The following is a 26,912-nucleotide window of genomic DNA, read 5'->3' as shown; positions in this document are numbered from 1 at the left end:
TATAGTTTACGTCATGTTTTAAAATAAATAAAAAAATTATGAACTTTTTTGAATTTTTTTTCATTGCCATTTTTTGACCCCTGTAGCTAGAGCTGGGCGGTATGACCAAAAATGTGTATCATGGTATTTTTTAAAATTATGGCGGTATCAAGGTATTTGGGGGGGGGGGGGGGGGGCGGGGGGGCTTGTTGAACTCAAGGGACAGGGACATAATACTCCCCCTTTATAAAGCATTGGTACGGCCTCACCTGGAATATGCTGTTCAGTTTTGGTTGCCTGTTCATAAAAGGGACACTGTGGAGTTGGAAAGGGTGCAGAGACGCGCGACTAAACTAATATGGGGCATGGAACATCTTAGCTATGAGGAGAGATTAAAGGAGTTACAATTGTTTAGTCTTGAGAAGAGACGTTTAAGGGGGGATATGATAAACGTATATAAGTATATAAATGGCCCATACAAAAAATATGGAGAAAAACTGTTCCAGGTTAAACCCCCATCCCCCCCCCCCCCCAAAGGACGAGGGGGCACTCCCTCCGTCTGGAGAAGAAAAGGTTTAGTCTAAAGGGGCGACACGCCTTCTTTACCGTGAGGACTGTGAATTTATGGAACGGTCTACCTCAGGAACTGGTCACAGCAGGAACAATTAACAGCTTTAAAACAGGGTTAGATACATTCCTGGAACAAAATAACATTAATGCTTATGCAGAATTATAAAACTACATCCCTTTCCCTTATCCCCTTACACCCTTCACTTCAATTCCCTGGTTGGACTTGATGGACGTATGTCTTTTTTCAACCATACGAACTATGTAACTGTAACTCCCAGCATGCCTGGACAGCCTGTGGCTGTCCGGGCATGCTGGGAGTTGTAGTTTTGCAACAGCTGGAGGCACACTGGTTGGGGAAACAGCATTGTACAGTATACTCCCCCACTGCTATCTATCACAGCTCTGCACTATGGGGGATGAGGAGTCAGGGCAGCGAAAATCTCTCCATTCACCCCTTCCTGCCCCTTTCCATTAACCCCCCCCCTGCACCCATTAACCCCCCTGATCCTTTCATTTATCCTATCCTGCCCCTTATTCCATTACCCCCTCTGCTTCCATTAACCCCCCCCTCCTCCTCACCTGTGCTCTGATGCGGCTGCTGGGAAGTGCCCCTGTCATCAGTGCAGTAACGTGGGCGCTTCCCGCCGGGACACAGGATCCTCTCTGGCGTAAGCGTTCAGCGCAGGATGCTGACGCTTCCGCCAGGAGGGAATTTGACATTTTGATTTAAAGTGCCCACTGCGCTATTATGCGCCACAGCCACTTTAGAACAGTGAGCAGCGGCGCAGCTCACGTGCGTTGTGTGAGGGGGCAGTCTGTCCGCCCCTGAATCGCTCGCTCCCCTCGGTCCTGCGGCGTGCACTAGGGGCCTCAGGAGCAGGCGCCGGAACTAGAAGAAATGCGGCGCAATGCTCTGCTTTACGCCGCAGGACCAAGGGTGCGGGCGCTTGTTATGAACACTCCCTGAAGTAGGCAAAGAGAGGGGAGAGGTGGACTGGAGCAGGGAGCCAGCTCGGGGCTCCGGGAAACATCAGAGCCAGGCGATGCATTTTCTGCGCTTTCCCTTGGCTCTGATTGCAGAGAGGAGCCGGCCTGAAACTGCAGGGGGAGCGGGGATGAGGAGTCTCATCCTGCTCTCCCCTGACAGAGCGGAGCCGTGGCCCTGTAATTCAGTCATGGGTGGGGGGAGGGGCCCCACCGGTATAGTGGTATGGGGCAAAATTCATACCGTCTGAGAAAAAGAAAACTGTATCCGGTATGAACCGGTATACCACCCAGCCCTACCTGTAGCTTTATTTTTTTTACACATACCAGGCTGTATGAGGGCTCATTTTTACGCCATAATCAGTTTATTGTATCGGTACCATTTTGGTATTGATCTGACTTTTTTTTTATCACTTTTTTTTAACTTTTTTTAACTGGGATGATATAAAAATTGCAATTCTGTGGTTTGGTTTATTTTTTTACATGATGTTATATCTTAATAGGTTGTAAAATTACGCACGAAGCGATACCAAATATGTTTTTATTATGTTAGCATGTTTTTATATAGGAAAAGGGGGTGATTTAGAACTTTTAACATGGAAGGGTTAATATGTGGTGTTTTTTTGTTTGTTTTTTTTTACACTTTATTAGACTTATAGGAGCAATCATTAGATTCCTCATACAGATGAATAGAGTTCTATTGAACTCAATTCATCTGTGTAATCTGTGATACATTGATAGAGCCTAGTCCAGCCAGGCTCTATCAATGACAGAGCCACGGGACAGTAGGAAGCATAGGTAAGCCCTGCGACTACCTCCATAGTGGATCGCCCCCTCGTGATCGCGCTCTGGGGGGGGGGGGGATTGATCCAAGGGGCGGAAAAATTCACCTGCCCGCCGCCCAGAACTGCATGTCCCCGGCGTCGGGCGATAGGAATTCCACATCCCTGGGTTGGGGCTGAGCTGTGATGAAGAGATTGTGCTTGAAGGACCTGCGATCTGCGATGTGGGTGTATCGGGCCAAAATTGTGTTTTTGGCCATGAGCCAAAACAAATGGGCCCAAAATCAAAGGGTGTGGCTTGCAAGCTATACTGACACACTCGCCAGATAATGCAGGGAGGAGCTTGTGGAGTACCCTAATGCCCATAGACTTGCTTGGGACTTCAGACAAAAACCTTGACCGTCGCAAATGGGGGTGGGTTATCCTATATTTTTTGATAACCTATAAGTAACGTGTAACAGGTTTCATTGGAATATCTTCAGGAAGTGATCCTGGAACATACATTCGTTGAGTTAGATCTATCTATCTATAATATGTATAGGTGTATATTTATAATTATTTTCTTTTTTTTTTTGTGGAAAGAGAGGTTAGAAATAAAACTTGTTTTATAAAATGTCCCATTTTATATTTAAGTTCTTCATATACATTTCTACATCACCTGTAATATAGGCTTGACATGCGTTCATCCAGTCTTATTTGGAAAAATTTACTGGATTTGCCATTAAACTTTTATTTTATTTTTTTCCCCCCAGTGTAACCCATATTATTAATAATGAATGCAAGAGACTCTGATGAGCAGAACTCTGCATGCAAAATTATGACCTTCAGGCCAACAATGGAAGAATTCAGAGACTTCAACAAGTATTTGGTGTATATGGAGTCTAAAGGAGCACATCGTTCTGGCTTGGCAAAGGTGAGGAAACAAGGTATATGTAGCAATTGTGTTGCACAAAGCTGTCAAATCTGTTAAACCATTTTGGTAAATGAGACTCTAAGGGTAGCATCACATGTGGCAAAAATGCAAGTGATATTAATGTGTGGTATTTCCGTATAAAAAATATGCAGCAACTATGGGAGTAGCCACATAGATACAATTTGAAGAGGTATTCCAAATTTAAACTATACAATTAACCCCTTAACGCCGCCGGACGTAAATGTACGTCCTGGTTAGCTGGTACTTAACGCACCAGGATGTACATTTACGTGCTATACATAACCGCGAGCATCAGAGCGATGCTTGGTTCATGCGTGGCAGGTCTCAGCTGCTGATAGCAGCCAGGGACCCGCCAGTAATGGCGGACATCCGCGATCGTGCGAATGTCCGCCATTAACCCCTCAGATACCATGATCAATACAGATTACGGCATCTTCAGCATCGCGGTCACTAAAATGGATGATCAGATCGCCTGAAGCGCTGCCGCGGTGATCTGATCATCCAGAACGGCAGACGGAGGTTCCCTTACCTGCCTCCACTGCCTTCCACAGGTCTTCTGCTTTGGTCTGCAATTGAACAGAGCACAAGATACATAGTAACATAGTTAGTATGGTTGAAAAAAGACATACGTCCATCAAGTCCAACCAGGGGATTGAAGGGAAGGATGTAAGGGGATAAGGGAAAGGGATGTAGTTTTATAATTCTGCATAAGCATTAATGTTATTTTGTTCCAAGAATGTATCTAACCCTGTTTTAAAGCTGTTAATTGTTCCTGCTGTGACCAGTTCCTGAGGTAGACCGTTCCATAAATTCACAGTCCTCACCGTAAAGAAGGCATGCCGCCCCTTTAGACTAAACCTTTTCTTCTCCAGACGGAGGGAGTGCCCCCTCGTCCTTTGGGGGGGTTTAACCTGGAACAGTTTTTCTCCATATTTTTTGTATGGGCCATTTATATACTTATATACGTTTATCATATCCCCCCTTAAACGTCTCTTCTCAAGACTAAACAATTGTAACTCCTTTAATCGCTCCTCATAGCTAAGATGTTCCATGCCCCATATTAGTTTAGTCGCGCGTCTCTGCACCCTTTCCTACTCCGCAGTGTCCCTTTTATGAACAGGCGACCAAAACTGAATAGCATATTCCAGGTGAGGCCGTACCAATGCTTTATAAAGGGGGAGTATTATGTCCCTGTCCCTCGAGTCCATGCCTCTTTTTATACATGACAATATCCTGCCGGCTTTGGAAGCAGCAGCCTGACATTGCATGCTATTCTGTAGTCTGTGATCTACAAGTACACCCAGATCCTTCTCTACCAGTGACTCTGCCAGTTTAATCCCCCCTAAGACATACGACGCATGCAGGTTATTAGTACCCAGATGCATAACTTTACATTTATCCACATTGAACCTCATTTGCCAAGTGGATGCCCAGACACTTAGTCTATCCAAGTCATCTTGTAACTTATGCACATCCTCTATAGACTGTACTGTGCTACAAAGCTTGGTGTCATCTGCAAAGATAGAAACAGAGCTGTTAATACCATCCTCTATATCATTGATAAATAAATTAAACAGCAGCGGGCCCAGTACTGAACCTTGGGGTACACCACTAATAACCGGGGACCAATCAGAGTACGAATCATTGACCACCACTCTCTGGGTACGATCCATGAGCCAGTGTTCAATCCAGTTACAAACTAAAGTTTCCAAGCCCAAGGACCTTAACTTACCTGTCAGATGTCTGTGAGGGACAGTATCAAACGCTTTGGCAAAATCCAGAAACACTATATCCACAGCCATTCCTCTGTCAAGGCTTCTACTCACCTCTTCATAAAAGCAAATTAGATTGGTTTGACAACTTCTATCCTTAGTAAACCCATGCTGGCTATCACTTATAATACTATTATCCCCTATGTATTCCTGTATGTAATCCCTTATAAGTCCTTCAAACAATTTACCCACAATGCACGTTAGACTTACCGGTCTATAATTGCCTGGCGAAGACCTAGAGCCCTTCTTGAAGATTGGTACCACATTAGCCTTGCGCCAGTCCCTTGGCACAATACCAGACACCAGAGAATCTCTAAATATCATGAACAAGGGTACAGATATTACTGAACTTACCTCTCTAAGAACTCTTGGGTGTAGTCCATCCGGCCCTGGAGATTTGCTTACATTTACTTTACTTAACTTACCTTGTACCATCTCTACATTAAGCCAGTTCAATACATTATATGATGTGTTACCAGCACTGACCTGGCCAATGTCAGCTCCTTCTTCCATAATGTATACAGAACTAAAGAACCCATTCAGTAGCTCCGCCTTCTCTTGATCGCCCGTGACAACCTCCCCATTATCATTATTAAGGGGTCCTACATGCTCTGTCCTTGGTTTTTTTGTATTTTATATATCTAAAAAAATATTTAGGATTAGTTTTGCTTTCTTTGGCCACCTGTCTCTCATTTTGAATTTTTGCTGTTTTTATTACATTTTTACAGATTTTATTAAGCTCCTTGTACTGTTTAAATGTTATAGCTGACCCATCAGATTTGTATTTTTGAAGGCTATTTTTTTGTTGTTTATTGCTCTTTTAACCTCATTTGTCAGCCATGTAGGATTTAGTTTTAATCGTTTTATATTTGTTCCCCTTTGGTATATATTTATCTGTATAGTTATTTAGAGTTGATTTAAAGATGTCCCATTTACCTTCTGTATCAGTATTTGAGAACACCTCCCCCCAGTCTATGTCCTGTAGTGCAGCCCTCAACCCAGGGAAGTTTGCCTTTTTAAAGTTATATGTTTTTGCTTTCCCCGTCTGTCTTTGTTTTCTACATTTTAAGTCAAAAGTAACTATATTGTGGTCGCTATTACCAAGGTTTTCCTTCACAGTTACATTACCAACCAGCTCTGCGTTGTTGGAAATGATCAGATCCAACAAGGCATCACTTCTTGTTGGGTCCTCCACAAACTGGCCCATAAAATTATCCTGCAATAAATTTATGAATTTTCTCCCCTTTGTAGTTTTAGCCAACCCCCGGCCCCAATCTATATCTGGATAGTTAAAATCTCCCATTATTACCACTGTACCTGCCCGGGCGGCCCTCTCTATTTGTTTATACAGCCGACCTTCCATCTCTTCAGTGATATTAGGGGGTCTGTAGATTACACCAAATATTATTTTTTCAGTATTTCCCTCCTTTTGTAATTCTACCCACAGTGATTCCACATCCTCAGAATCATCACACACTATGGCATCGTTTACACTGGCTTTCATACTACTTCTAACATACAGACAGACTCCACCACCTTTTCTGTTCATTCTATCCTTGCGAAACAATGTAAATCCCTGCAGATTAACAGCCCAGTCATGCGAGGAGTCCAGCCATGTCTCAGTGACCCCAACTATATCAATATGTTCCTCCAGTATCAAGGCCTCAAGCTCCCCCATTTTATTTGCTAGGCTTCTGGCATTTGTGAACATACACTTTACATTTCCATTAAATTTTACACATATAGTCTCACTAATGGGATTTTCAGAGTTATTGGGGTTAATGTCATTTTTTGAGTTATAAGGGCTAATTGTACTATTTAAGTTATTGGGGCTAACGGTATTTTTTGAGTTAATGGGGCTTATTGTAGTTATTGAGTTATTGGGGCTAATGGAATTTTTTGAATTATTGGGATTACAATTTTTCGGGCTACATTTATTTTTACAGCTGGTTTGTAACGCATGAATCTCCTTATCCACTGCTCTTAACCTCCCCCCACAGGACTCCTATCCACCCACCATTATGTCCTGACCCCTCTCTAACCTATCCATCCCACTGTCTGCTTTCTTTGCTTTATTATCCTCCCCCCACTCACCTAGTTTAAATACTCATGACTGATAATACTGATCAGTGCTGTGTCCTATGCATAGCACTGAACAGTATTAGCAATCAAATGATTGCTATAGATAGTCCCTTATGGGTACTATTAAAGGATGGGAATACACTGGACTTGATCTTCTCAAAATTGGAAAAAAAAAAAAAAACGCCACTTTGTAACTTTTGGGGGCTTTTGATTCTATGCAGTGCACTTTTCTGTAAAATGACACCAAAACTTTATTCTGTAGGTCCATACGGTTACAAGGATACCTAATTTATATAGGTTTAATTTTATTTTACTACTTAAAAAATTATAACTGCACCAAAATTAGTGTGTGTAAAATTGTCATCTTCTGACCCCTATAGCTTTTTTATTTTTCCATATATGTGGTGGTATGAGGGCTAATTTTTTGCACCGTGATCTGAAGTTTTTATCGGTACCATTTTAGTTTTGGTGGGACTTTTTGATCGCTTTTTTTATATATGTATTTTCTTTTTTTTAGGGTATAGAAAGTGACCAAAAATATGCAATTTTGGACTTTGGAATTTTTTTTCCATTGACCGTGCGGTTTAATTAACATTATGTTTTTATATAAGTCACATACAGTGGGGCAAAAAAAATATTTAGTCAGCCACCAATTGTGCAAGTTCTCCCACTTAAAAAGATGGGAGAGTCCTGTAATTTTCATCAGAGGTATACCTATGAGAGATATAATAAAAATAAAAAATCCATTAAATCACATTTGTCAGATTTTTAAAGAATTTATTTGCAAATTATGGTGGAAAATAAGTATTTGGTTACCTACAAACAAGCAAGATTTCTGGCTTTCCCAGACCTGTAACTTCTTTTTAAGAGTCTTCTCTGACCTCCACTTGTTACCTGTATTAATGGCACCTGTTTAAACTTATCAGTATAAAAGACACCTGTCCACAACCTCAAACAGTCACACAACAAACTCCACTATGGCCAAGACCAAAGAGCTGTCAATGGACACCAGAAACAAAATTATAGACCTGCACCAGGCTGGGAACACTGAGTATGCAATAGGCAAGAAGCTTGGTGTGAAGAAATCAACTGTGGGAGCAATTATTAGAAAATGGAAGGCATACTAAACCACTGAAAATCTCCCTCGATCTGGGGCTCCACGCAAGATCTCACCCCATGGTGTCAAAATGATCACAAGAATGGTGAGCAAAAATCCCAGAACCACACAAGGGGACCTAGTGAATGACCTGCAGAGAGCTGGGACCAGAGTAACAAAGGCTACCATAAGTAACACACTACGCCGCCAGGGACTCAAATCATGCAGTGCCAGACGTGTCCCCCTGCTTAAGCCAGTACATGTCTGGGCCCATCTGAAGTTTTCTAGAGAACATTTGGATGATGCAAAAGAGTATTGTGAGAATGTCATATGGTCAGATGAAACCAAAGTAGAACTTTTTGGTAAAAACTCAACTCGTCGTGTTTGGAAGAAAAAGAATGCTGAGTTGCATCCAAAGAACACCATACTTACTGTTAAGCATGGGGGGTGGAAACCTCATGCTTTGGGCTGTTTTTCTGCTAAGGGACCAAGACAACTGATCCGTGTAAAGGAAGGAATGAATGGGGCCATATATCGTGCGATTTTTCAGCGAAAACCTTCTTCCTTCAGCAAGGGCATTGAAGATGAAACGTGGCTGGGTTTTTCAGCATGACAATGATCCCACACACACCGCCCAGGCAATGGAGATGCTTCGTAAGAAGTATTTCAAGGTCCCGGAGTAGCCTAGCCAATCTCAACCCCATAGTAAACCTTTGGAGGGAGTTGAAAGTCTGTTGCCCAGCGACAGCCCCAAAACATCACTGCTCTAGAGGAGATCTGCATGGAGGAATGGGCCAAAATACCAGCAACAGTGTGTGAAAACCTTGTGAAGACTTTCAGAACATGTTTAACCTTTGTCATTGCCAACAAAGAGTAGATAGCAAAGTATTGAGATGAACTTTTGTTATTGACCAAATACTTAATTTCCACCATAATTTGCAAATAAATTCTTTAAAAAAATGAAAAAAGACAATGTGAGTTTACGAATTTACATGTACGCCCTAGTCCCGTTTATGGGGTTTAAAGAGTAGCTCCCACCATGTAAAAAAATAAAAATAAATAAATAATATAAATAAAAAATTCTGTTCCTGCCTATTGCCAATCTATCCCTAACCCCATCCCTGCCTTTTAAAATGTTTTTACTCCCTTAGAAATATATTTTTGTCTGCCTGGTAGTGTGCTCACTTGCCAGGCAGACTTCCCCAGCAGGAGCAACATCACTGATGCCTGCTTGAGGGCCGACTTCCGCCCTTAGCTCATCTATGCTGCGACCAATAGCACGGCAGGCTGCTCTGGGGTCTTCTCCTCCCTGTTCAGCAGTGTAGTGTTTATCCAGGAAGGAGGAGTATAGGAGAATCGCTCCCACCTGCTGTGCTATTCTACACCGCCAAGACCCAGGACCAAAATGAAGTACCGTTAAGTGAAATAAGACCTCACTTAGCCGTACAGGACATGTACAGTCCTCGAGCATCAGCGCAGCACTGAGCTTCAGTGCCGTGCTGCCTCCAGACTGTACATGCGGGAGGCGGGCAGCCAATGAGCGCAGGCAGCTGTGAGGCCAGGCAGCCTAGGCATTCACAGCGCTCGATCCTGCCTGTCTGACAGGCAGGGAGCGAGTGCAGGCAGACTGAATTCGGACCGATCCCAGCCGTGCACTCAGCTGTCACGTCACAGCAGGCTGCAGCCGGCCACTAGGAGGGAGACCCCTAGTGGCCGGAATTAAAGTGCAAACTTTTTTTCTATTTAAACACAAAATAAATAGAAATATATTAGAGATATGTTTTAGTACATAAGTACTACAACATATCAAAAAAAAAAAAAGTTGATGACAGTGCCAATTTAAACTGTTCACCAGCGGAGAATTTGTTAAACCCGGGGGCTCCTGATTAATCGCTAAGGGCAGTCAGGACCCATGGCTAATGCCGGACACCACCGATCGGACCGATGCCCGGCATGAACCCTTTAGACGCTGCGATCAGAGTTGATTGCGCCATCTAAAATGAAAGTGAGACTATCCCGGCAGCTCAGCGGAGCTGACCGGGACGATCGCAACAAAATCGAAATGTCCCGATCAGCTTACTGGAGGACAGGAGGGTCCTCACATGCCTCTTTGTCTGTTCGGCGATCTGCTGCTCCAAGCCTGTAAAAAAACAAAAAAAAAAACAACCACTTCCCTACTAAAAGTTTAAATTGCCCCCCTTTTCCCATTTTTTTTCTTCAATAAAATGTGATAAAAAATAATCATATGTGGTCCGAACTACTAAAATGTAAGGTTAGCTAAACCGCACAGACGATAGTGTACACATAAAAAAAAATACCAAAGTCCAAAATAGTAGGTATATATATACAATAAAAAGCGTTCAAATGGTACAAATAAAAACTACAGACCATGGCGCAAAAAATTTGCCCTCATACCGCCCCGTACGCAGAAAAATAAAAAAAGATATAGGGGGTCAAAATAGGACCATTTTAAACATACTCATTTTGGTGCATGTAGTTATAAATATATATATATTTTTTTTAAGTAGCAAAATAAACCAAAACCTACATAAATTGGATATCTTTGTGACCGTATGGATCTCCAGAATAGATTAGATAAGATAAGGTGTCATATTTAACGAAAATTGCACTGTGTAGAAACAAAAGCGACCAAAGGTTACAAAATGCCGTTTTTGTTTTTCACTGCACAAATATATATTTTTGGGGTTTTGCAGTAGATTTTATTAAATGATGTAATTACAAAGTATAATTGGTGCAAAAAAACAAGCCCTTACATGGATCTGTAGGTGCAAAATTTAAAAGGGGTATGATTTTTAGAAAGGGAGGAGGAAAAAACATAAGTGCAAAAACAAAAATTGGCCTTGTCCTTAAGGTCAAAATGGGCTTCGTCCTTAAGGGGTTAACATAATTTTAGGAAATTGACAAGTTGTTAGTGTACCTTTTTGACCAAAACGTCAAAGCCACCTGATAACAGCGGGTCCCTTAACTAGCACTGGGGTAGATTCGGGCAGCAACCACCACCTTTGCATCACCAAGCCCACTGGTGGAATGACCCAGGGACCAGGCAGCCCCATTGCTGCCTGGGCCACCCCACAGACAAAGCACAATAGCATGGTGGATGGAGTTCTGGCCATGGGAAAATCAAATAAATGAGGGAACAGAATACAAATGTAATTTAGAAATAGAGAAACAGAACATGGTCGCACATCTAACTTACATGTACAAGTTAGATCATAGTACAAGTTGTGGATGTGCGGCAATGTTTCTCATGTTATGCAAGTGAAAAGTGATGCTTCATTCCAAAGCAAGATTTTTTGGATCTCCTATGATCTGACACTAAGTGTTATAAGTTGGAATAGCTCCTTAAGAGGATGTTATATTCCCCTACAGAATTCTTTTGTATGAGCTCAGGCTGTTTGGTGCATGGACAATCCTTCATTGGTTACATAGGCCCTCCTTGCGGTCAAGGCTCTCCTTGGGTGAAGACTCTATGAATATTGATGCGGTGGGCAGGCATATGGGAGCAGAGAGGACTGAGACAGGGAAGCTCAGAAGACTGTCTCACACCTCTATTGCACAAAGGGGTTAATTTAACATTTTTGCAACAGGGGCTAAAGTAGTGTGTATCTCCAGAACCAGATCACAGATCTGAGTGAGTAATTCGTCATTGTAATCCTGTCCACCAGCACTATAACCATGCGTGTTTGAATTAGTGCAGGTAAACAAGCTGTTAATTTCTGTTTTTTAGTGCAGCCCAAAAAACTTTCTGCGAACATAACCTTATTTATTTATTGTCCATTATAAAAATATAAGAAAATAAATGCAAAACGGTTTTTAGTATGTGCTTATTTAAAAAAAGAAAAAAAATTCCAAACTAATCGAATAATTTTTATTTTTTATTTTTTTTAAATAAAGGTGATTCCTCCAAAGGGATGGAAGCCAAAGAGGCATTATGATGACATAGATGACCTTGTCATCCCTGCGCCAATCCAGCAGATGGTCACAGGCCAGTCTGGTCTCTTCACACAGTACAATATTCAGAAAAAGCCGATGACTGTAAAAGAGTTCAGAAGACTTGCCAATAGTGATAAGTATGTGAAAAGTCTGTCACTTCAAAATGAGTGTTATGTGCATTTTTTTTTTACATGCTTTGTATTAAAGGGGTATTCCGCCCCCTCTTAAACACTTGAATGGACGGGGTGTGGTGTAACCTCACAAGGGGGAATGGAGTGATGTCACATCTCAGTCTCAGAAACCCAGCGTTTCAGACTGGAGCAGCACCTGGAACAGAATGTTGCAGGCCCGCCCCTTGGATCCCCTGCAATCAGACATCTTATCCCCTATCCTTTGAATACGGGATAAGGTGTCTAAGTGCGGAATACCCCTTTGGGGTACGTTCACAGATTTGATGCACATGATTTTTTGCTGCAGATTTCAATGTAAACTTAATGACTGAGCACAGCTTCTAATCTGCAGTTACAAATCCTGCGCATCAAATCTGCGCAGGATCCTGTACATGTGAACGTACCCTTAATGGGTCAAAATAAGTTTCTCTACTTTTCTTCGTTGAAGCTGTGCAGGCAAAAATAAGCAATTTTTTTTTTTTTTTTTTTTTTTTTTTTTTTTTTTTTAAATAGTGTTCCATTTTTCACATTTAGGCACCCCTGGGAAAAATGTGTTCTCAGGGCACACTACCAAATCTAATGACTCTAATCCTGGACCCTCCAGCAAAGTTTACATTCAATGGTTATGTCTTCTACCTCCCCCCCCCCCCCCCACCCACCCATTAGAGTATGTTCACATATAACTTTCACTCATGAATTTCTAATTTAATGGCGGTTAATCGGCAAGTTTTTGTGCATGAAATCTGCACTTTAGGCAGTGTATGAGTGTAGATTTTGTGCACAGAAACTCGCTGATTGTATGCTATAAAATTTGCCTGCAGGTTTTAGTGCATGAAATCTGCAGCAAGTAAGGTACATGTCAACGTATCCTAAAACTATAAAAAAAAAAGTGGCCCATATGGCCACCACGCCAATCCTCCCTACATCACCGCTTGGACTGTTGTCAGAGAGACAGAGGTCCTCAGTACATGCGTGCGTTCTGTTGTGACTTACCATAGCCCGCAAGCGCCGGCTCCTGCCGGCTGAAACCTCTGTGCGCCTGCGCTCTGCTAAAGGCAGGGAGCGAGCGCAGGCTCATAGAGGTTTTAGCTGGCAGGAGCCAGCTCTGTCCGACTGTTGCTGACCGGCATCCAAACATGATTTTCGCATGGCTAAAGTAGCCAGAAGTGTAACCAAAGGTATGGCTGCATTACATGTGTTCACAACAGTAAGCTCATGTGGGTAGTCTGGGGGGTAAAACACTAGTGACAGTTGCGCATTAACTCTAGACCACAGTCAGCACAAAGTGATGATTGATAGTGAGCTCCTCTCTGACTGGAAGTGCGGGCCGTACCTGTAGCCACCCACCATGTGGATGGTATGTCCTAGACAGAAAGCTTTCATACATTTTGTGAAGGTTTTTTTTTTTTTTTTCTTTTGTGGTGCCATCTCTTCCACTGAAATGCTATGGCTTCTCAGACAGTTTTTTGTGGCATTCTTTAGTATTCTCTTCAGCAGACTGTCTTGTGTCTGCTCTCTCCTCTCTCTCTTTCCAGCCATTGAGAGTTGCCCTCCAAGGTTCCACTCCCCACTTTCTAATATCCTGCCCCATCCTGCTGTTACCTCTAACACTGGGATAGCAGCAATTCTGTCAGATCGGGATTTACTTAATCTTTCTCCGATAAGCATCCAAATGATAGGACATTTATCATTAGGACTATTTGGAAAATTGCTTCATTTTATGCAAAAAATAAATCTGTGCAAATGTGCCCACAGCCTTTACCTTTTTAGCAGATGCACTGTCTCATAAGAAAAATGCATAAGAAATTAGGGCAGCGACTCACCAACTCCTTTTTTGTTTCTTCTTTATTGTGTAAAAATAACTTGAAAACTTACTTCAGCACGATTACACTTACTACAGACGCTCCGGCCTAGGTAGCTCATTGCCTAATCCATCATGTCAATCAGGTGACAGCCGGGATTGAAAGGGTCAATGTTGAAGATGGGAGGGACAGACAAAAAGAACTGTGTAGAAAAGAAGCAACATGGATTTTGAGAACTAATGCGCAAGGTATGCTAGGTCTAAATGACAAGATAGAAATGGGGATAGTCTTATAGAAGCACTGTATTATGTTGTATAATTATAGATACCTTTGTATGCTGATGTCACAAAGAGGTGGGTACTTCAGTGCCGAAGTGCAGCACGCTCACAGGTCTGTTGAAGCGCAGCAATTGCGGGGAAACAGCTGTAACCCGATTGACATGCTGGATAAACCACTGAGCTACCTAGCCCAGAGCGTCTGTAATGAGTGTAATCGTGCTGAAGTTCGTTTTCAATTTTTTTTTTACACACTAAAGAACCAAAGAGGAGTTGGTGAGTCGCTGCCCTCATTTCTTATACATTTTTCTTATGGGACTGTACATTTAAGCAACGCTAGAGGGATACAGCACCACAAAGCCTTATAATAACCTTGGATGTAGCTTTGTTCAGACAGAGTGGGTAGTGTCGGTATCTGGGACTGTGTTTGTGCGATTAGCTTTTTAGCAGATGCTACAGGAAGTATTATCTGCCAATATATATTTTTATGATGGTTGCTAACTGGTACTGGTTGCACAGGTGTTAGCTGGTTCTTGTTTATATGTCTGGGATCCTTCATTTACAGTGAGGGTGGACTCCCTCTGTGACCCTTCATGGGACAGAATCATTAGGTGCTGATGTGCGGTCGTAGCAACTGGGCCTCAGGTCTGCTATTTTATGTTCACCCGTGAACACTTACTCTCAGAATACACTGCAATACAGAAGTGGGGTATTGTATTACAGACGTGATCAAACAATATCTTTATAGTCTAATGCAGAATGGGTGACCCCATTAATAGGATACCCTTGCTTTGCAAATAATGTCAAGAATTTGGTCTCGGCCTTTTTGTAGTATTGTAAGCATTTCTGTTTTAGAATGTTCATTGTCCTCTTAGTGTTAAATGCTTTGAATTGTATTCTACTCTGCTAAAAGTTAACATAATATGATTAAAAAAATTTTGCTAACATTATTACAGATACTGCACTCCAAGATACATGGATTATGAAGATTTGGAGCGTAAATATTGGAAAAACTTAACATTTGTTGCTCCAATCTATGGGGCAGATGTCAATGGAAGCCTTTATGATGAAGTAAGTTTCCTATAACCACTTAAAAAATGGAATGGTGTTCTTTGCTACAGATGTGTTTTTTATTTTATTTTTTTTTCATTTAACTTTGTATCTTTTTTAGTTTTTTTTTGTTTACACCCATAGCAGTCCTTTCTCCACTTTTAACGTGTTGGGGACCACGGGCATATGGATACACCCTTGCGTCCTGGTACTTAAGGACGCCCGTGGGAATTTCCATCCCCGCCTCTAGCCGTACAGGGATCGTAACAGGATGCCTGCAGAAATCATTCAGCAGGTAAATGCCTGAGGGGGTCTTGAGACTACCCAAGGCCTTTGGCTGTCTGGGCATGCTGGGAGTTGTAGCTTTGCAACATCTGGAGGGCCACAGTTTGGAGACCACTGTCCTTCCAGATGTTGCAAAACTACAACTCTCAGCATACCCAGACTATCCAGGCATGCTGGGAGTTGTAGTTCTGTAGCATCTGGCCCTTCAGATGTTGCAGTACTACAACGCCCAGCATTCTTGGACAGTCTCAGCATGCTTGGCGTTGGAAGTTTTTTCCAAAACGGAGCCTCCAGCTGTTTCAAAATAACAACTCCCAGTATTGCCGGACAGCCATTGACTGTCCAGGCATGTGGTGAGTTTTGCAACAGCTGGAGGCACCCTGTTTGGGGAAAACTGACGTACACTATTTTTGGTGGAGGAGGTAAGTGAAACGCTTGCATCTGGGTACACCCCTATAAAAAATCCCTAATTTAGGCCTCCAATGCGCATGGCGCTCTCTCACATCAGAGCCCTGTAGTATTTCAAGGCAATAGTTTAGGGCCACATATGGGGTATCTCCGTACTCGGGAGAAATTGCGCTACAAATTTTGGGGGGCTTTTACTCCTTCTGAAAAGAGAAAGTTGGGGTCTACACCAGCCTGTTAGTGTAAAAAAAAATGTAATTTTTTACACTAACTAGCTGGTGTAGCTCCATACTTTACTTCCTTTTACCTCTTATGAAAATGAAAAGTATGGAGCTACACCAGCTAGTTAGTGTAAAAAATTACATTTTTTTTTACACTAACAGGCTGGTGTAGACCCCAACTTTCTCTTTTCAGAAGGAGTAAAAGCCCCCAAAATTTGTAGCGCAATTTCTCCCAAGTACGGAAACACCCCATATGTGGACATAAAATGCTCTGCGGGCGCACAACAGGGCTCAGGAGTGAGAGCGCACCATGTACATTTGAGGCCTAAACTGGGGATTTGCGCAGGGGTGGCTGCAGGTTACAGCGGTTCTGACATAAACGCCAAAAAAAAAAATACCCACATGTGACCCCATTTTGGAAACTACACCCTCACGGAACATAACAAGGGGTATAGTGCGCCTTAACACCCCACAGGTGTCTTGACACATTTTTTTAAACAGTGCTCCGTGAAAATGAAGAATGTAATTTTTCATTTGCACAGCCCACTGTTCCAAAGATCTGTCAAACGCGAGTGGGGTGTAAATGCTCACTGCACCCCTTGTCACGTTCCTTGAGGGGTGTAGTTTCCCAAATAGTATGCCATGTGCTGTGTTTTTTTGCTGTTTTGGCACCATGGGGGCTTCCTAAAAGGCAACATGACCCCCAAAAACCATTTCAGCAAAATTCGTTCTCCAAAATCCCATTGCCGCTTCCTCTCTTCTGAGCCCTCTAGTGCGCCCACAAAGCACTTTACATCCACCTATGAGGTATTTCGTTACTCTCAAGGAATTGGGTTACATATTTGGGGGGGGGGGGCTTTTTCTCCTTTTACCCCTTTAAAAATAAAAAAATATGGGTCTACAAGAACAGGTTAGTGTAAAAAATGAAGATTTTGAATTTTCTCCTTCACTTTGCTGCTATTACTGTGAAACCCCTAAAGGGTTAACAAACTTTCCGAATGTCATTTTGAATACTTTGAGGGGTGCAGTTTTCATAATGGGGTCCATTATGGGGTATTTCTCACATAAAGACCCTCAAATTCACTTCAAAACTTAACTGGTCCCTGAAAAATTCAGATTTTGAAATATACTTGAAAAATTGGAAAATTGCTGCTGAACTTTGAAGCCCTCTGATGTCTTCAAAAAGTAGAAACATGTCAACTTTATGATGTCAACATAAAGTAAACATTGTATATGTGAATCAATATATAATTTAGTTGGAATATCCATTTTCCTTACAAGCAGAGAGCTTCAAAATGTTCATGAAATTTTGGAATTTTTCACCAAGAAATGATTCAAGTATCGACAAAAATTTACCACTAACATAAAGTAAAATATGTCACAAAAAAACAATCTCTGAATGAAATTCAGAAGTACAAGCATCTGAGAGTTATTAATGCTTAAAGTGACAGTGGTCAGAATTGCTCTGGTCCTTAGGGTCAAAATGGGCTCGCTCCCCAAGGGGTTAAAAGGGGTAGACTGATGACTGTATGTTTGTTCCCTGACAAATAAATGGTCAGTCTGTAATTTTAATGGTATGTTTAAACAGTAAGAGACTGAACAAAAAAAAAATCCAGAATAATGCATTTTAAATAAGTTATGAATAGATTTTTTTATTTACTCAGTGAGATCAAATGATTACAAGTATTTGATCCTCTATTGGTCAGCAAGATTTCTAGCTCCAAGGGTCTTTAATATAGGTAATGAGCTGAAATTAGGAGCACTCTATGAAAGAGAGTGCTTCTAATCTGATCGTATTACATGTATAAAAGACACCTGTCTACAGAGGCAATCACACAATCAGATAAACTCTCCACCATGGCCAAGACCATAGAGCTTTCCAAGATTGTAGACCTACACAAGACTTTCATGGGCTACAAGACCATCTCCAAGCAGCTTGGTGAGAAGTTTACTACAGCTGGTACAATTATTCGCAAATGGGGGGGGGGGGGGGGGGGGGGATCTAAGTACTTTGCAGGCATTACAGGAATTCTGTACTTTACAGTGCAGTGTGTTACCAATTGTTTTCTCAGCAACTAAGGTCCCAACTGCCTTGACATCATTGACAAGATCTTTCGATGGAGCCCCTGACTGAGGGAGAGTGACAGTTATTTAGGTGTTTCTTCTATTTATGAATAATCACACCATCTGTAGTAAACTTCTTACCAAGCGGCTTGGATATCGTCTTGTAGCCCATTCCAGCCTTGTGTAGGTCTACAATCTTGTCACTGACATTCTTGAACAGTTCTTGTCTTTCATACAGGTAACAAGCTGAGATTAGTAGCATTGCTTTTATGATGTGTTCACACTTTTAGGCTTTTAACTGCAGTTATTTAATAAAAAGCTAGGAGTGGATCTTAAAAGAGGTGAAGTCTCAGCCTTTCTTTTATAAATATCCTCCATTTATGATCTGTTGTGGAGCAGATGAAAGGACTGACATTAATGTACATAATAATATCATAAACTAAGTATTGCATGGGCTGAGGAGCTAAGCCCACTCCATCCAGTAAAGCTTAGGTCACACTGCGTCTAAGCAGGATGTCACAGCAATCTGTCAGCATCTAGCCAAGAAAGGAATACTGATGCATAATGTGGCTTACCGCAGTGGACCTCCTCTATTTTAGTGGCCTGGAAGGGGTCTGCTAGTGACTACGTTTAGGTCGCTTCCCACTGGTATGTTCTAATTTACCAGGACAAAATACGGTAGTGGCATTAAATCAAATGGGTGTATGGGAAAACTAAGGATTAAGAGGTGGTGTATAGTGACAAAATGTACAAAATAGTGTCTCCAAAATCAATTATGGAACATAAACATTAAATGCAGATTTTTGATTCAGGAGATTAGGGTCTCTGCATAGGTCATTAATATCAGGCTGGAGGGGTGCTGACATCAAGCACCTACACCGATCAGCTGTTTGACAGCTATGCCGCTGGCTTATACAGTGTAACAGCTGTAAGCAGATGGCTCTATAGATGGATTGTGGATCAGCTCAATGCAGAACAGATCTTTTAATTGACTTTAAATGTGTAGTCTCCATGTGTGTTTTTTTATTTTATTTTTTTTATCAATAAAGTGTCACATTTGTTAAAATTTTTGGTGTGCACCTATCTTCAGTGTTTGCTTTCTTCTTATGTTCATTAGGTGGTGGTTTTTATGCTTGTTGATACATAGATTGAGCCCCTTAGCTCTGTTGCTTTCGGGTCTAAAATGGCTTACCACTACTCTCCTAAGTGGATATTCTGTCCATATTCAGCTTTTTAAGACTCTCTTTAGCATTCCAAAATCATGAGAAAAATAAGTAAAAAAGACAAGTTTTCTGTTTCCACAAGTCCCAACGTGGTGCTGACAGCAAACAGGAAGGAATCGACAAGCACTAGCAGACACTGTCTTCTGTTACCTTAGTGGCTTCCTTGACGAAAATTACTTCATAGCAAATCTGTCTAGATCCCCAGCAGATTGTTGTATAGTTATTGCTAACAGAATGAATTTGCTTATTCCTAAAGAAGATTTGGGGTCATAGATATGGCAAAGGACAATGTCTTAAAAATCTACTCTGACCCACTGTACAGTATACATTGTATATTCTGATTTTAGATTAAGTTGTACTCAGGATTTGTCCAGTCAGTGTCACAGATCCCAAGTACTGGACAAGTTGTCTCAGCTTTGTTATTTACAGAAAACTTGGAAAGAGATTCTATATACAGGTTCATTGTACAAAAAGAGCATTGTTTTAATAGGGGTGGATTCACTAATAAATATTTAGAAACACCCAGTTTTCTAAGATACAAAAATAAAATGAGAAATATGACATTATAAATTGTATTTTCTAAGTTAATTTGGTACTAAGTAAACTATTATGATCTAAAGGAAGTATTTTTCTGATGGGTTCCCTTTTAAGGTACATTTGTTTTCATCCACTAGGTGGCTCTCTTGCATATACAGTATATTGAATGCATTCTGAAGACACGTTCAAGGGATGCTTTTCTGTGTTCATTTTATTTAAGGCAGACATGTATTTGCATAATGAATGTCATTCTTGAGCAGTACCTATTTTGGAATTTTCCTTTTCTAAACATTTATCTAAACGCAGAAGCCACAGACGGCAAGCAATCTCTGAAGTGGGTGTGTACATATTGACAGTGGAGATATACTCTGCTGTTGTTGTCTTTTCAAATCAAAGTGAATGAATTTATCAGGAGGCAGTCGGATGTGTACTGTATGTGTATCCTAATAAGAATATGCTAAATTCTCTGTAAAGAGTTTGAGACATACACGATCTATAGTTTTATAGAAACCTGTTGTTTTTTTTCAATTTAGTTGTTTGTGTTGTGAAATTCGGTGCATCAGTTGAACTTTTTTTTTTTTTTTATAACTTTTTTAATTAGAATGTATTATAAAAGTGAAATAACTTGGACAATGGCTAAAATATTTAACACCTTTTTTAGTTTTGTGGTATTTAAGGAGATATATATATATATATATATATATATATATATATATATATATATATACATACACTCTGTTATACTGTGAGCATGCAAACAACAATTTTGAAGCAAGTGATTGGCTTTATTGGTCACTTAAAAAATATATGCAATAACATCATACTAGACCAGCAAGTACTACTTAAGTAGCATTGCTTAAGCAGTAGGGAATTTAACTGGTGTATAAAGGTGTTATATAACATTCTCTGCTAATTTTTGCACCTTAGTCAGGCTTCAAAGACCAATCCCAAATACAACATGTATTGCAAATAGTCCATACAACCAGGAACCCTAAGTTTACATGGCAGATTTTTTGCGAAATGTCTGGCCAGAAAATTTGCAGTGCACATTCTTAAAACAGCAGATGCCAGCAGAACATGTCATGGCTAGAACCACTCAAAAATGTGGTGCCTCCATAGACGGCAGTGCATTTCTGAGCAGATTTTGCTGAAAGAATTGATATTTCAAATTGTAATGAGGATTTCTGCATCAAATGTTTTTACCATGTTCACTGTGCAGCAGAATCCCACTGAGAACAAATTCCATTTGGAAATTTGTCAGTGTGAACATGGCCTAATAATGCCATCAATAATCAAACCTGTATAGTCTCAACACCAAACACTGGTACCAGCTGCATTCTAGCTTAAAAAAAAGGATGAATTAACCACAACTTTTGGTCCATTGAGACGCTGAGGGTTTAACCCCTTCCCGACCTATAACCTACTGGTACGTCATGGTTCGGATGATGGGGAATATGATGTGGGTCCACGTCATAACTTGCAGTTTCCCACTGCTATCAGCAGCTGACATATGCCGGTAATGACAGACATCGGAATTGGCTCCAATGTCCGTCATTGAAATAGTTAAATGCCGTGCCGTGTAACTGTCTGTAATCCCTGGGGACCGATGTAATCGCAGCCTGCAGATGGGTTGCTGGGGAAGAACAGGGACTTGCTCGTCTTTCCTGGTCCTCGGCAGACCTAAGCAATATAGCGCTGAAAACATAGATCAATGTAATGCAATCGCATTATGTTGATCTATGTAAGCCAACTAAAGATGGTTAATGATAGGCCCCTAGGGGGTCCAGAAAAATGTTTTAAAAAAAAAAAAAAAAATCCTCACCCTAATAAAAGTTGAAATCACTCCGCTTTCCCATTGTTCAAATAAAACACAAAAAACCTATCTGGTATTGCGGCGTGCATAATTTACCAGACTATGAAATTATGATGTTCTTTATGATGTTTCTTCGCGGCAGCCTACCTTTCCGGGAGGTAGTGGAACAGGGGTTCCTGGAGACGGCGCCAGTAGCAGTCATAGTGCGGACTGCGGGTGGGAAAATCAGATACTCGGCAGTGTGGAAGCTTTTCATAAGGCATCCGGAGGAGATTCACGTAGCCACATGCAAGATCTGTCGGCAGAAGGTGAACCGTGGCTCCGATGTAGTGGTCCAGCCTGCTGCATCACCCAGTGGCCATCCGCTCCCTCCTTCATCCAGCCAAGGCTCCACCACCTCAGCCGAAGAGAGCTGTGTGTCAAACTCTCCTTCTGTCGCTCCTGCTTCTCCCGCTTTTAGTCAGCCATTCCTCCAACAATCCATCGGCGAAGCCATGTCCAAGAGACAACAGTATGCACCCACTCATCCAATGGTGCAGAAGTTGAATGTGATTCTGTCCAAGTTGCTGGTGTTGCAGTCCCTCCCTTTTCAAGTGGTGGACTCTGCACCTTTCAGAGAATTGAAGGCTTGAGCCGAGGTGGAGAGTCCCAAGCCGTCATTTCTTTGCGAAGAAGGCAGTACCAGCCCTGCATAAGTTTGTACAAGAGAAGATGGGCCAGTCCTTGAGCCTGTCGGTGTGTTCAAAAGTGCACGGCAGCGCCGACGTGTGGAGCTGTAACTACGGGCAGGGACAATACTTGTCTTTTACGGCCCACTGGGTAAATGTGGTTCCTGCACAGCCACAACAGCAACTTGGACAGGTCATACCGCTTTCTCCTCCACGCTCTCGCTCCCAGGCAGTTGGTCCTGTTACAGCGTGCGACACCGCCTCCTCATCCTCCACCGTGTCCTCGGCCTCCACTGCATGTCCAAATCTCGGTGGCCCTTCATCGTACCATGTGTGTAGGGCACGGCGGTTTCAAGCTGTTCTTCACATGGTTTGCCTTGGCGAATGGAGTCACACAGGGGAGGAACTGCTAAAGTTCATTCGTAAAGAAATCGGAGTATGGCTTACTCCACGAAATCTGGAAATGGGGACCATGGTGACCGACAATGGGAAGAACATAGTGTCCGCGCTGCGACAAGGAAGTGTGAAACATGCGCCCTGCATGGCACACGTGTTGAATCTGGTTGTCAAGCACTTCCTCATGTCTTCACCCCATTTGCAAAACATCCTGAAAATGGCAAGGAAACTGTGCATGCACTTCAGCCACTCGTACACGGCCAAGCACACCTTCCTTGAGCTGCAGCGTCAGAACGGTATCCCACAACATAGTCTTATTTGTGACGTTGCTACACGTTGGAATTCCACCCTCCATATGTTGGACAGAGTATACGAACAAAGAAAAGCCATCACCGATTTCTTGATGATCCAAGCAGATAGGAGTACTCCCCTGTGAACCAGTGGCAGCTCATACGTGACACCTGTCATTTGCTGAGGCCCTTTGAGGAAGCCACATTATTTGTGAGTCGCCTGGATTACGCCATGAACGACGTAATTCCACTCCTACATTTCCTTCAACAAATGATTGAAAGCATGGCTGGTCACGGCAATGGAGACATTGCGCCTACATCTCAAGGCTACATGAGTCCTGTGGGGGCTGAACTGGAGGAGTAGGAGGAGGATGATGAGGATGATGAGGGGCAGAGCGGAGCACAGTTTAGTTTGGATGAGATGGCCGGTGTTTCTAGTAATCAGACAGGAGAGGAGGAGCAGGAGCAGCCAGAGGAGCTGGAGGGTTATAAGGAAGGCGAGACAGAGGACCCAGACACACCGTGGCAGTATGCAGTGGAGATGGAGGCAGGTAGTCCCTCCGAGTCACTGGTGCAAATGGCACGATGCATGCTCAGTTGCTTGCATAGTGACCCCCGAATTGTCAAATTTTAGTTTTGCCACTGCTGGAGATACACTGTTTGGGAACCACTGCTGTAATATGTTGAGTGCAGGTGCAGAAGCCCACAGCTTCATCATAAGCCGTACCAGCATTGTTTATTGTAGTAAATATGGAATAGTGTTTTCCAAACGGTGTCTCCAGCAGTGGCAAAACTACTACTCCCAGCATGCCTGGACAGCCTTTTGCTGTCTGGACATGCTGGGAGTTGTAGTTTTGCAACAGCTGGAGGCACCCTGGTGGGAAACATTGGTGTAGTCTGAAATCAACTTGCTTTCCCATCAGAAGCTCAAACTATTGTTCTGCCTCCCCCGACTGCCTTACACTGCGGCTCTTCTCCATCACATCATAGTTAGGCCCTTTTCACACTGCCCTTGTGCTCAGCCGCTAATAGCCGTCAGGCTCCCATTGTGTGTTTTTTATTTATTTTTTAAGCCTTTTGAAGGCTGTTGCCGTTAGAAAGACAGGAGCACATCAGGCAACAAACCGTAACTTTCACACTGCTGTTATGACACAGCAGTGTGACGCCTATTAGGAGAATAGCGGAAAAAGTATGCTGCAATAGCAGTCTTTTTCTCCTGCTATTCGCCACCAAAGATAATGGCAACGTTGTTGCCCGTTGTTGTGTCCAGTCTAACGGCCTTCGAAGGCTAAAAAAAAAAAAAAAAAAAAAAAAAAAAAAGGGAGTCTGACTGCCATTAGCGACTGAGCACAACAGCAGTGTGAAAAGGGCCTAACTATGATGTGATGGAGAAGAGCTGCAGTGTAAAGTAGTCGGGGGAGGCAGAACAATAGTTTGAGCTTCTGATGGGACAGCAAGTGGATTTAAAAGTACACCAGTGTTTCCCAACAGGGTTCCTCCAGCTGTTGTAAAACTACAACAAAACAACATGCTGGGAGTTGTAGTTTTGCCACTGCTGGAGACAGCTGAGAAAACACTATGATGGAGATTTATCATTGTTGTCTTTGAAAAGTGAGTTTTGAAGTCTATTTATTTTTTTATTTTTTTTGCATTTACCAGGGGGTTGATAATTTTTGTGTGCCTTGTGTAAAACACAATAAATCACTTCAGAACTGCACTTTGTAACACTACATGTTGTTGTCTATTCTATAGTCACAGTGGAGAAAAAAATGTGCAAGAGATAGATGTATATTCATTATGTATATATATCTCTATCTTTTGCACAATTTTTTTCTCCACTGTGACTATAGAGTAGACAACAACATGTGGTGTTACAAAGTGCCGTTCTGAAGTGATTTATTGTGTTTTACATAATGCACACAAGAATTATCAACCCCCTGGTATAGTATGATAAATCACACACACACTATATAATAGAATATATTATATAGTGTGTGTGTGTGTGTTTGTACAGTCTTGGCCGTAAATGTTGGCACCCCTGAAATTTTTTAAGAACATGAAGTATTTCTCACAGAAAAGGATTGCAGTAACACATGTCTTGCTATACACGTGTTTATTCCCTTTGTGTGTATTGTAACAAAACAAAAAAAGCACATTGTTCATAATGTCACACCAAACTCCAAAAATGGTCTAGATGAGCAGCAGATAAAAAGGAGAGAAGTTCACTTAGTCTTTGCATTTTGTGTGTGCCACACTAAGCATGGACAACAGAAAGAGAAGAGATCTGTCTGAGGACTTGTAACCTTGAGATTGTTGATATTTTTCCACAATTTTGGTTATCAAGTCCATCTCCAGAGATCTAGATTTGCCTTTGTCCACAGTGTGCAACATTATAAAGAAGTTTACAACCCATGGCAGTGTAGCTGATCTCCCTGGTCATTGAGAGAAGAGAAAAAATGATGAAAGGTGTCAACGCTGGATAGTCCGGATGGTGGATAAGCAGCCCCAAACAAGTTCCCAAGATATTCAAGCTGTCCTGCAGGCTCAGTGAGCATCAGTGTCAGCACGAACTATCCGTCTACATTTAAATTAAATGAAACTCTGTGGCAAGAGAGCCAGGAGGACCCCACTGCTGACACAAACATTTTGCCAAAGTGAACTTGAGTAAGCCAGAATCCTTCTGGGAAAACATCTTGTGGACAGATGAGACCAAGATAAAACATTTTGGTAAAGCACACATCATGAAATTTGAGGAATACCAACAGATTTCAGTGTCAGAAAGCTGGGTCTGAGATCTTGGGTCTTCCAGCAGGGTAATGACTAAACATACGTCAAAATGCACCCAGAAATGGATGGCAACAAAGCGCTGGAGAGTTCTGAAGTGGCCAGCAATGAGTCCAGATCTAAATCCCATTGAACACCTGTGGAGAGATCTTGAAATTGCTGTTGGGAAAAGGCGCCCTTCCAATAAGAGAGACCTGGAGCAGTTTGCAAAGGAAGAGTGGTCCAACATTCCGGCTGAGAGGTGTAAGAAGCTTATTGATGGTTATAGGAAGCTACTGATTTCAGTTGTTTTTTCCAAGGGGTGTGCAACCAAATATTAAGTTAAGGGTGCCAATAATTTGGCCAGCCCATTTTTGGAGTTTGGTGTGACATTATGTCCAATTTTGCATTTTTTTTTCCCCCTTCCTTTTTTGGTTTTAGCTCCAAGACACACAAAGGGAATAAACATGTGTATAGCAAAACATGTGTTACTGCAACCGTTTTCTGTGAGAATTACTTTCAGGGGTGCCAACATTTACGGCCATGACTATATATATGTATGTTTGTGTGTGTGTGTGCGTGTGTGTTGTTCTCCCCCCCCCCCCCCCCCCCCACATTTTTAGTTTCATTTATTTCACAGTAACAATGGTCCTCACCCACCCTCGTAACATAAGGCTGTTGCTGCTTTGTTGGCATCTGGCTGAGAATGGAATACAGGGAACCCTATGCCTTTAAAAAAAAAAAAAAAAAAATAAATAAAGTGAGGTTCCCCCGTGTCAGCCAAATACCAACCAAAC

The 26,912-nt window shown here is 42.0% G+C and overlaps 1 protein-coding gene across 3 annotated transcripts in view; it reads left to right on the top strand.

The window, feature by feature from the left end:
- The window catches only part of KDM4C (lysine demethylase 4C), a 459,478-nt gene that overhangs the window by 33,119 nt on the left and 399,447 nt on the right, over positions 1–26,912 (top strand). For all 3 annotated transcript variants that reach the window (XM_056521848.1, XM_056521837.1, XM_056521858.1), the window contains 3 exons: positions 3,068–3,228; positions 12,115–12,290; positions 15,357–15,471. In XM_056521848.1, the coding sequence (XP_056377823.1) occupies positions 3,088–3,228; positions 12,115–12,290; positions 15,357–15,471 (432 nt within the window). In that variant the 5' untranslated portion in view covers positions 3,068–3,087. The remainder of the gene's footprint in view (positions 1–3,067; positions 3,229–12,114; positions 12,291–15,356; positions 15,472–26,912) is intronic.

Source organism: Hyla sarda, chromosome 1 (assembly GCF_029499605.1).
Source record: "Hyla sarda isolate aHylSar1 chromosome 1, aHylSar1.hap1, whole genome shotgun sequence".
Taxonomy (NCBI): Eukaryota; Metazoa; Chordata; class Amphibia; order Anura; family Hylidae; genus Hyla; species Hyla sarda.
The sequence above is the reverse complement of the archived record's forward strand: the minus strand, read 5'-3'. Positions and strand labels throughout refer to the sequence as shown.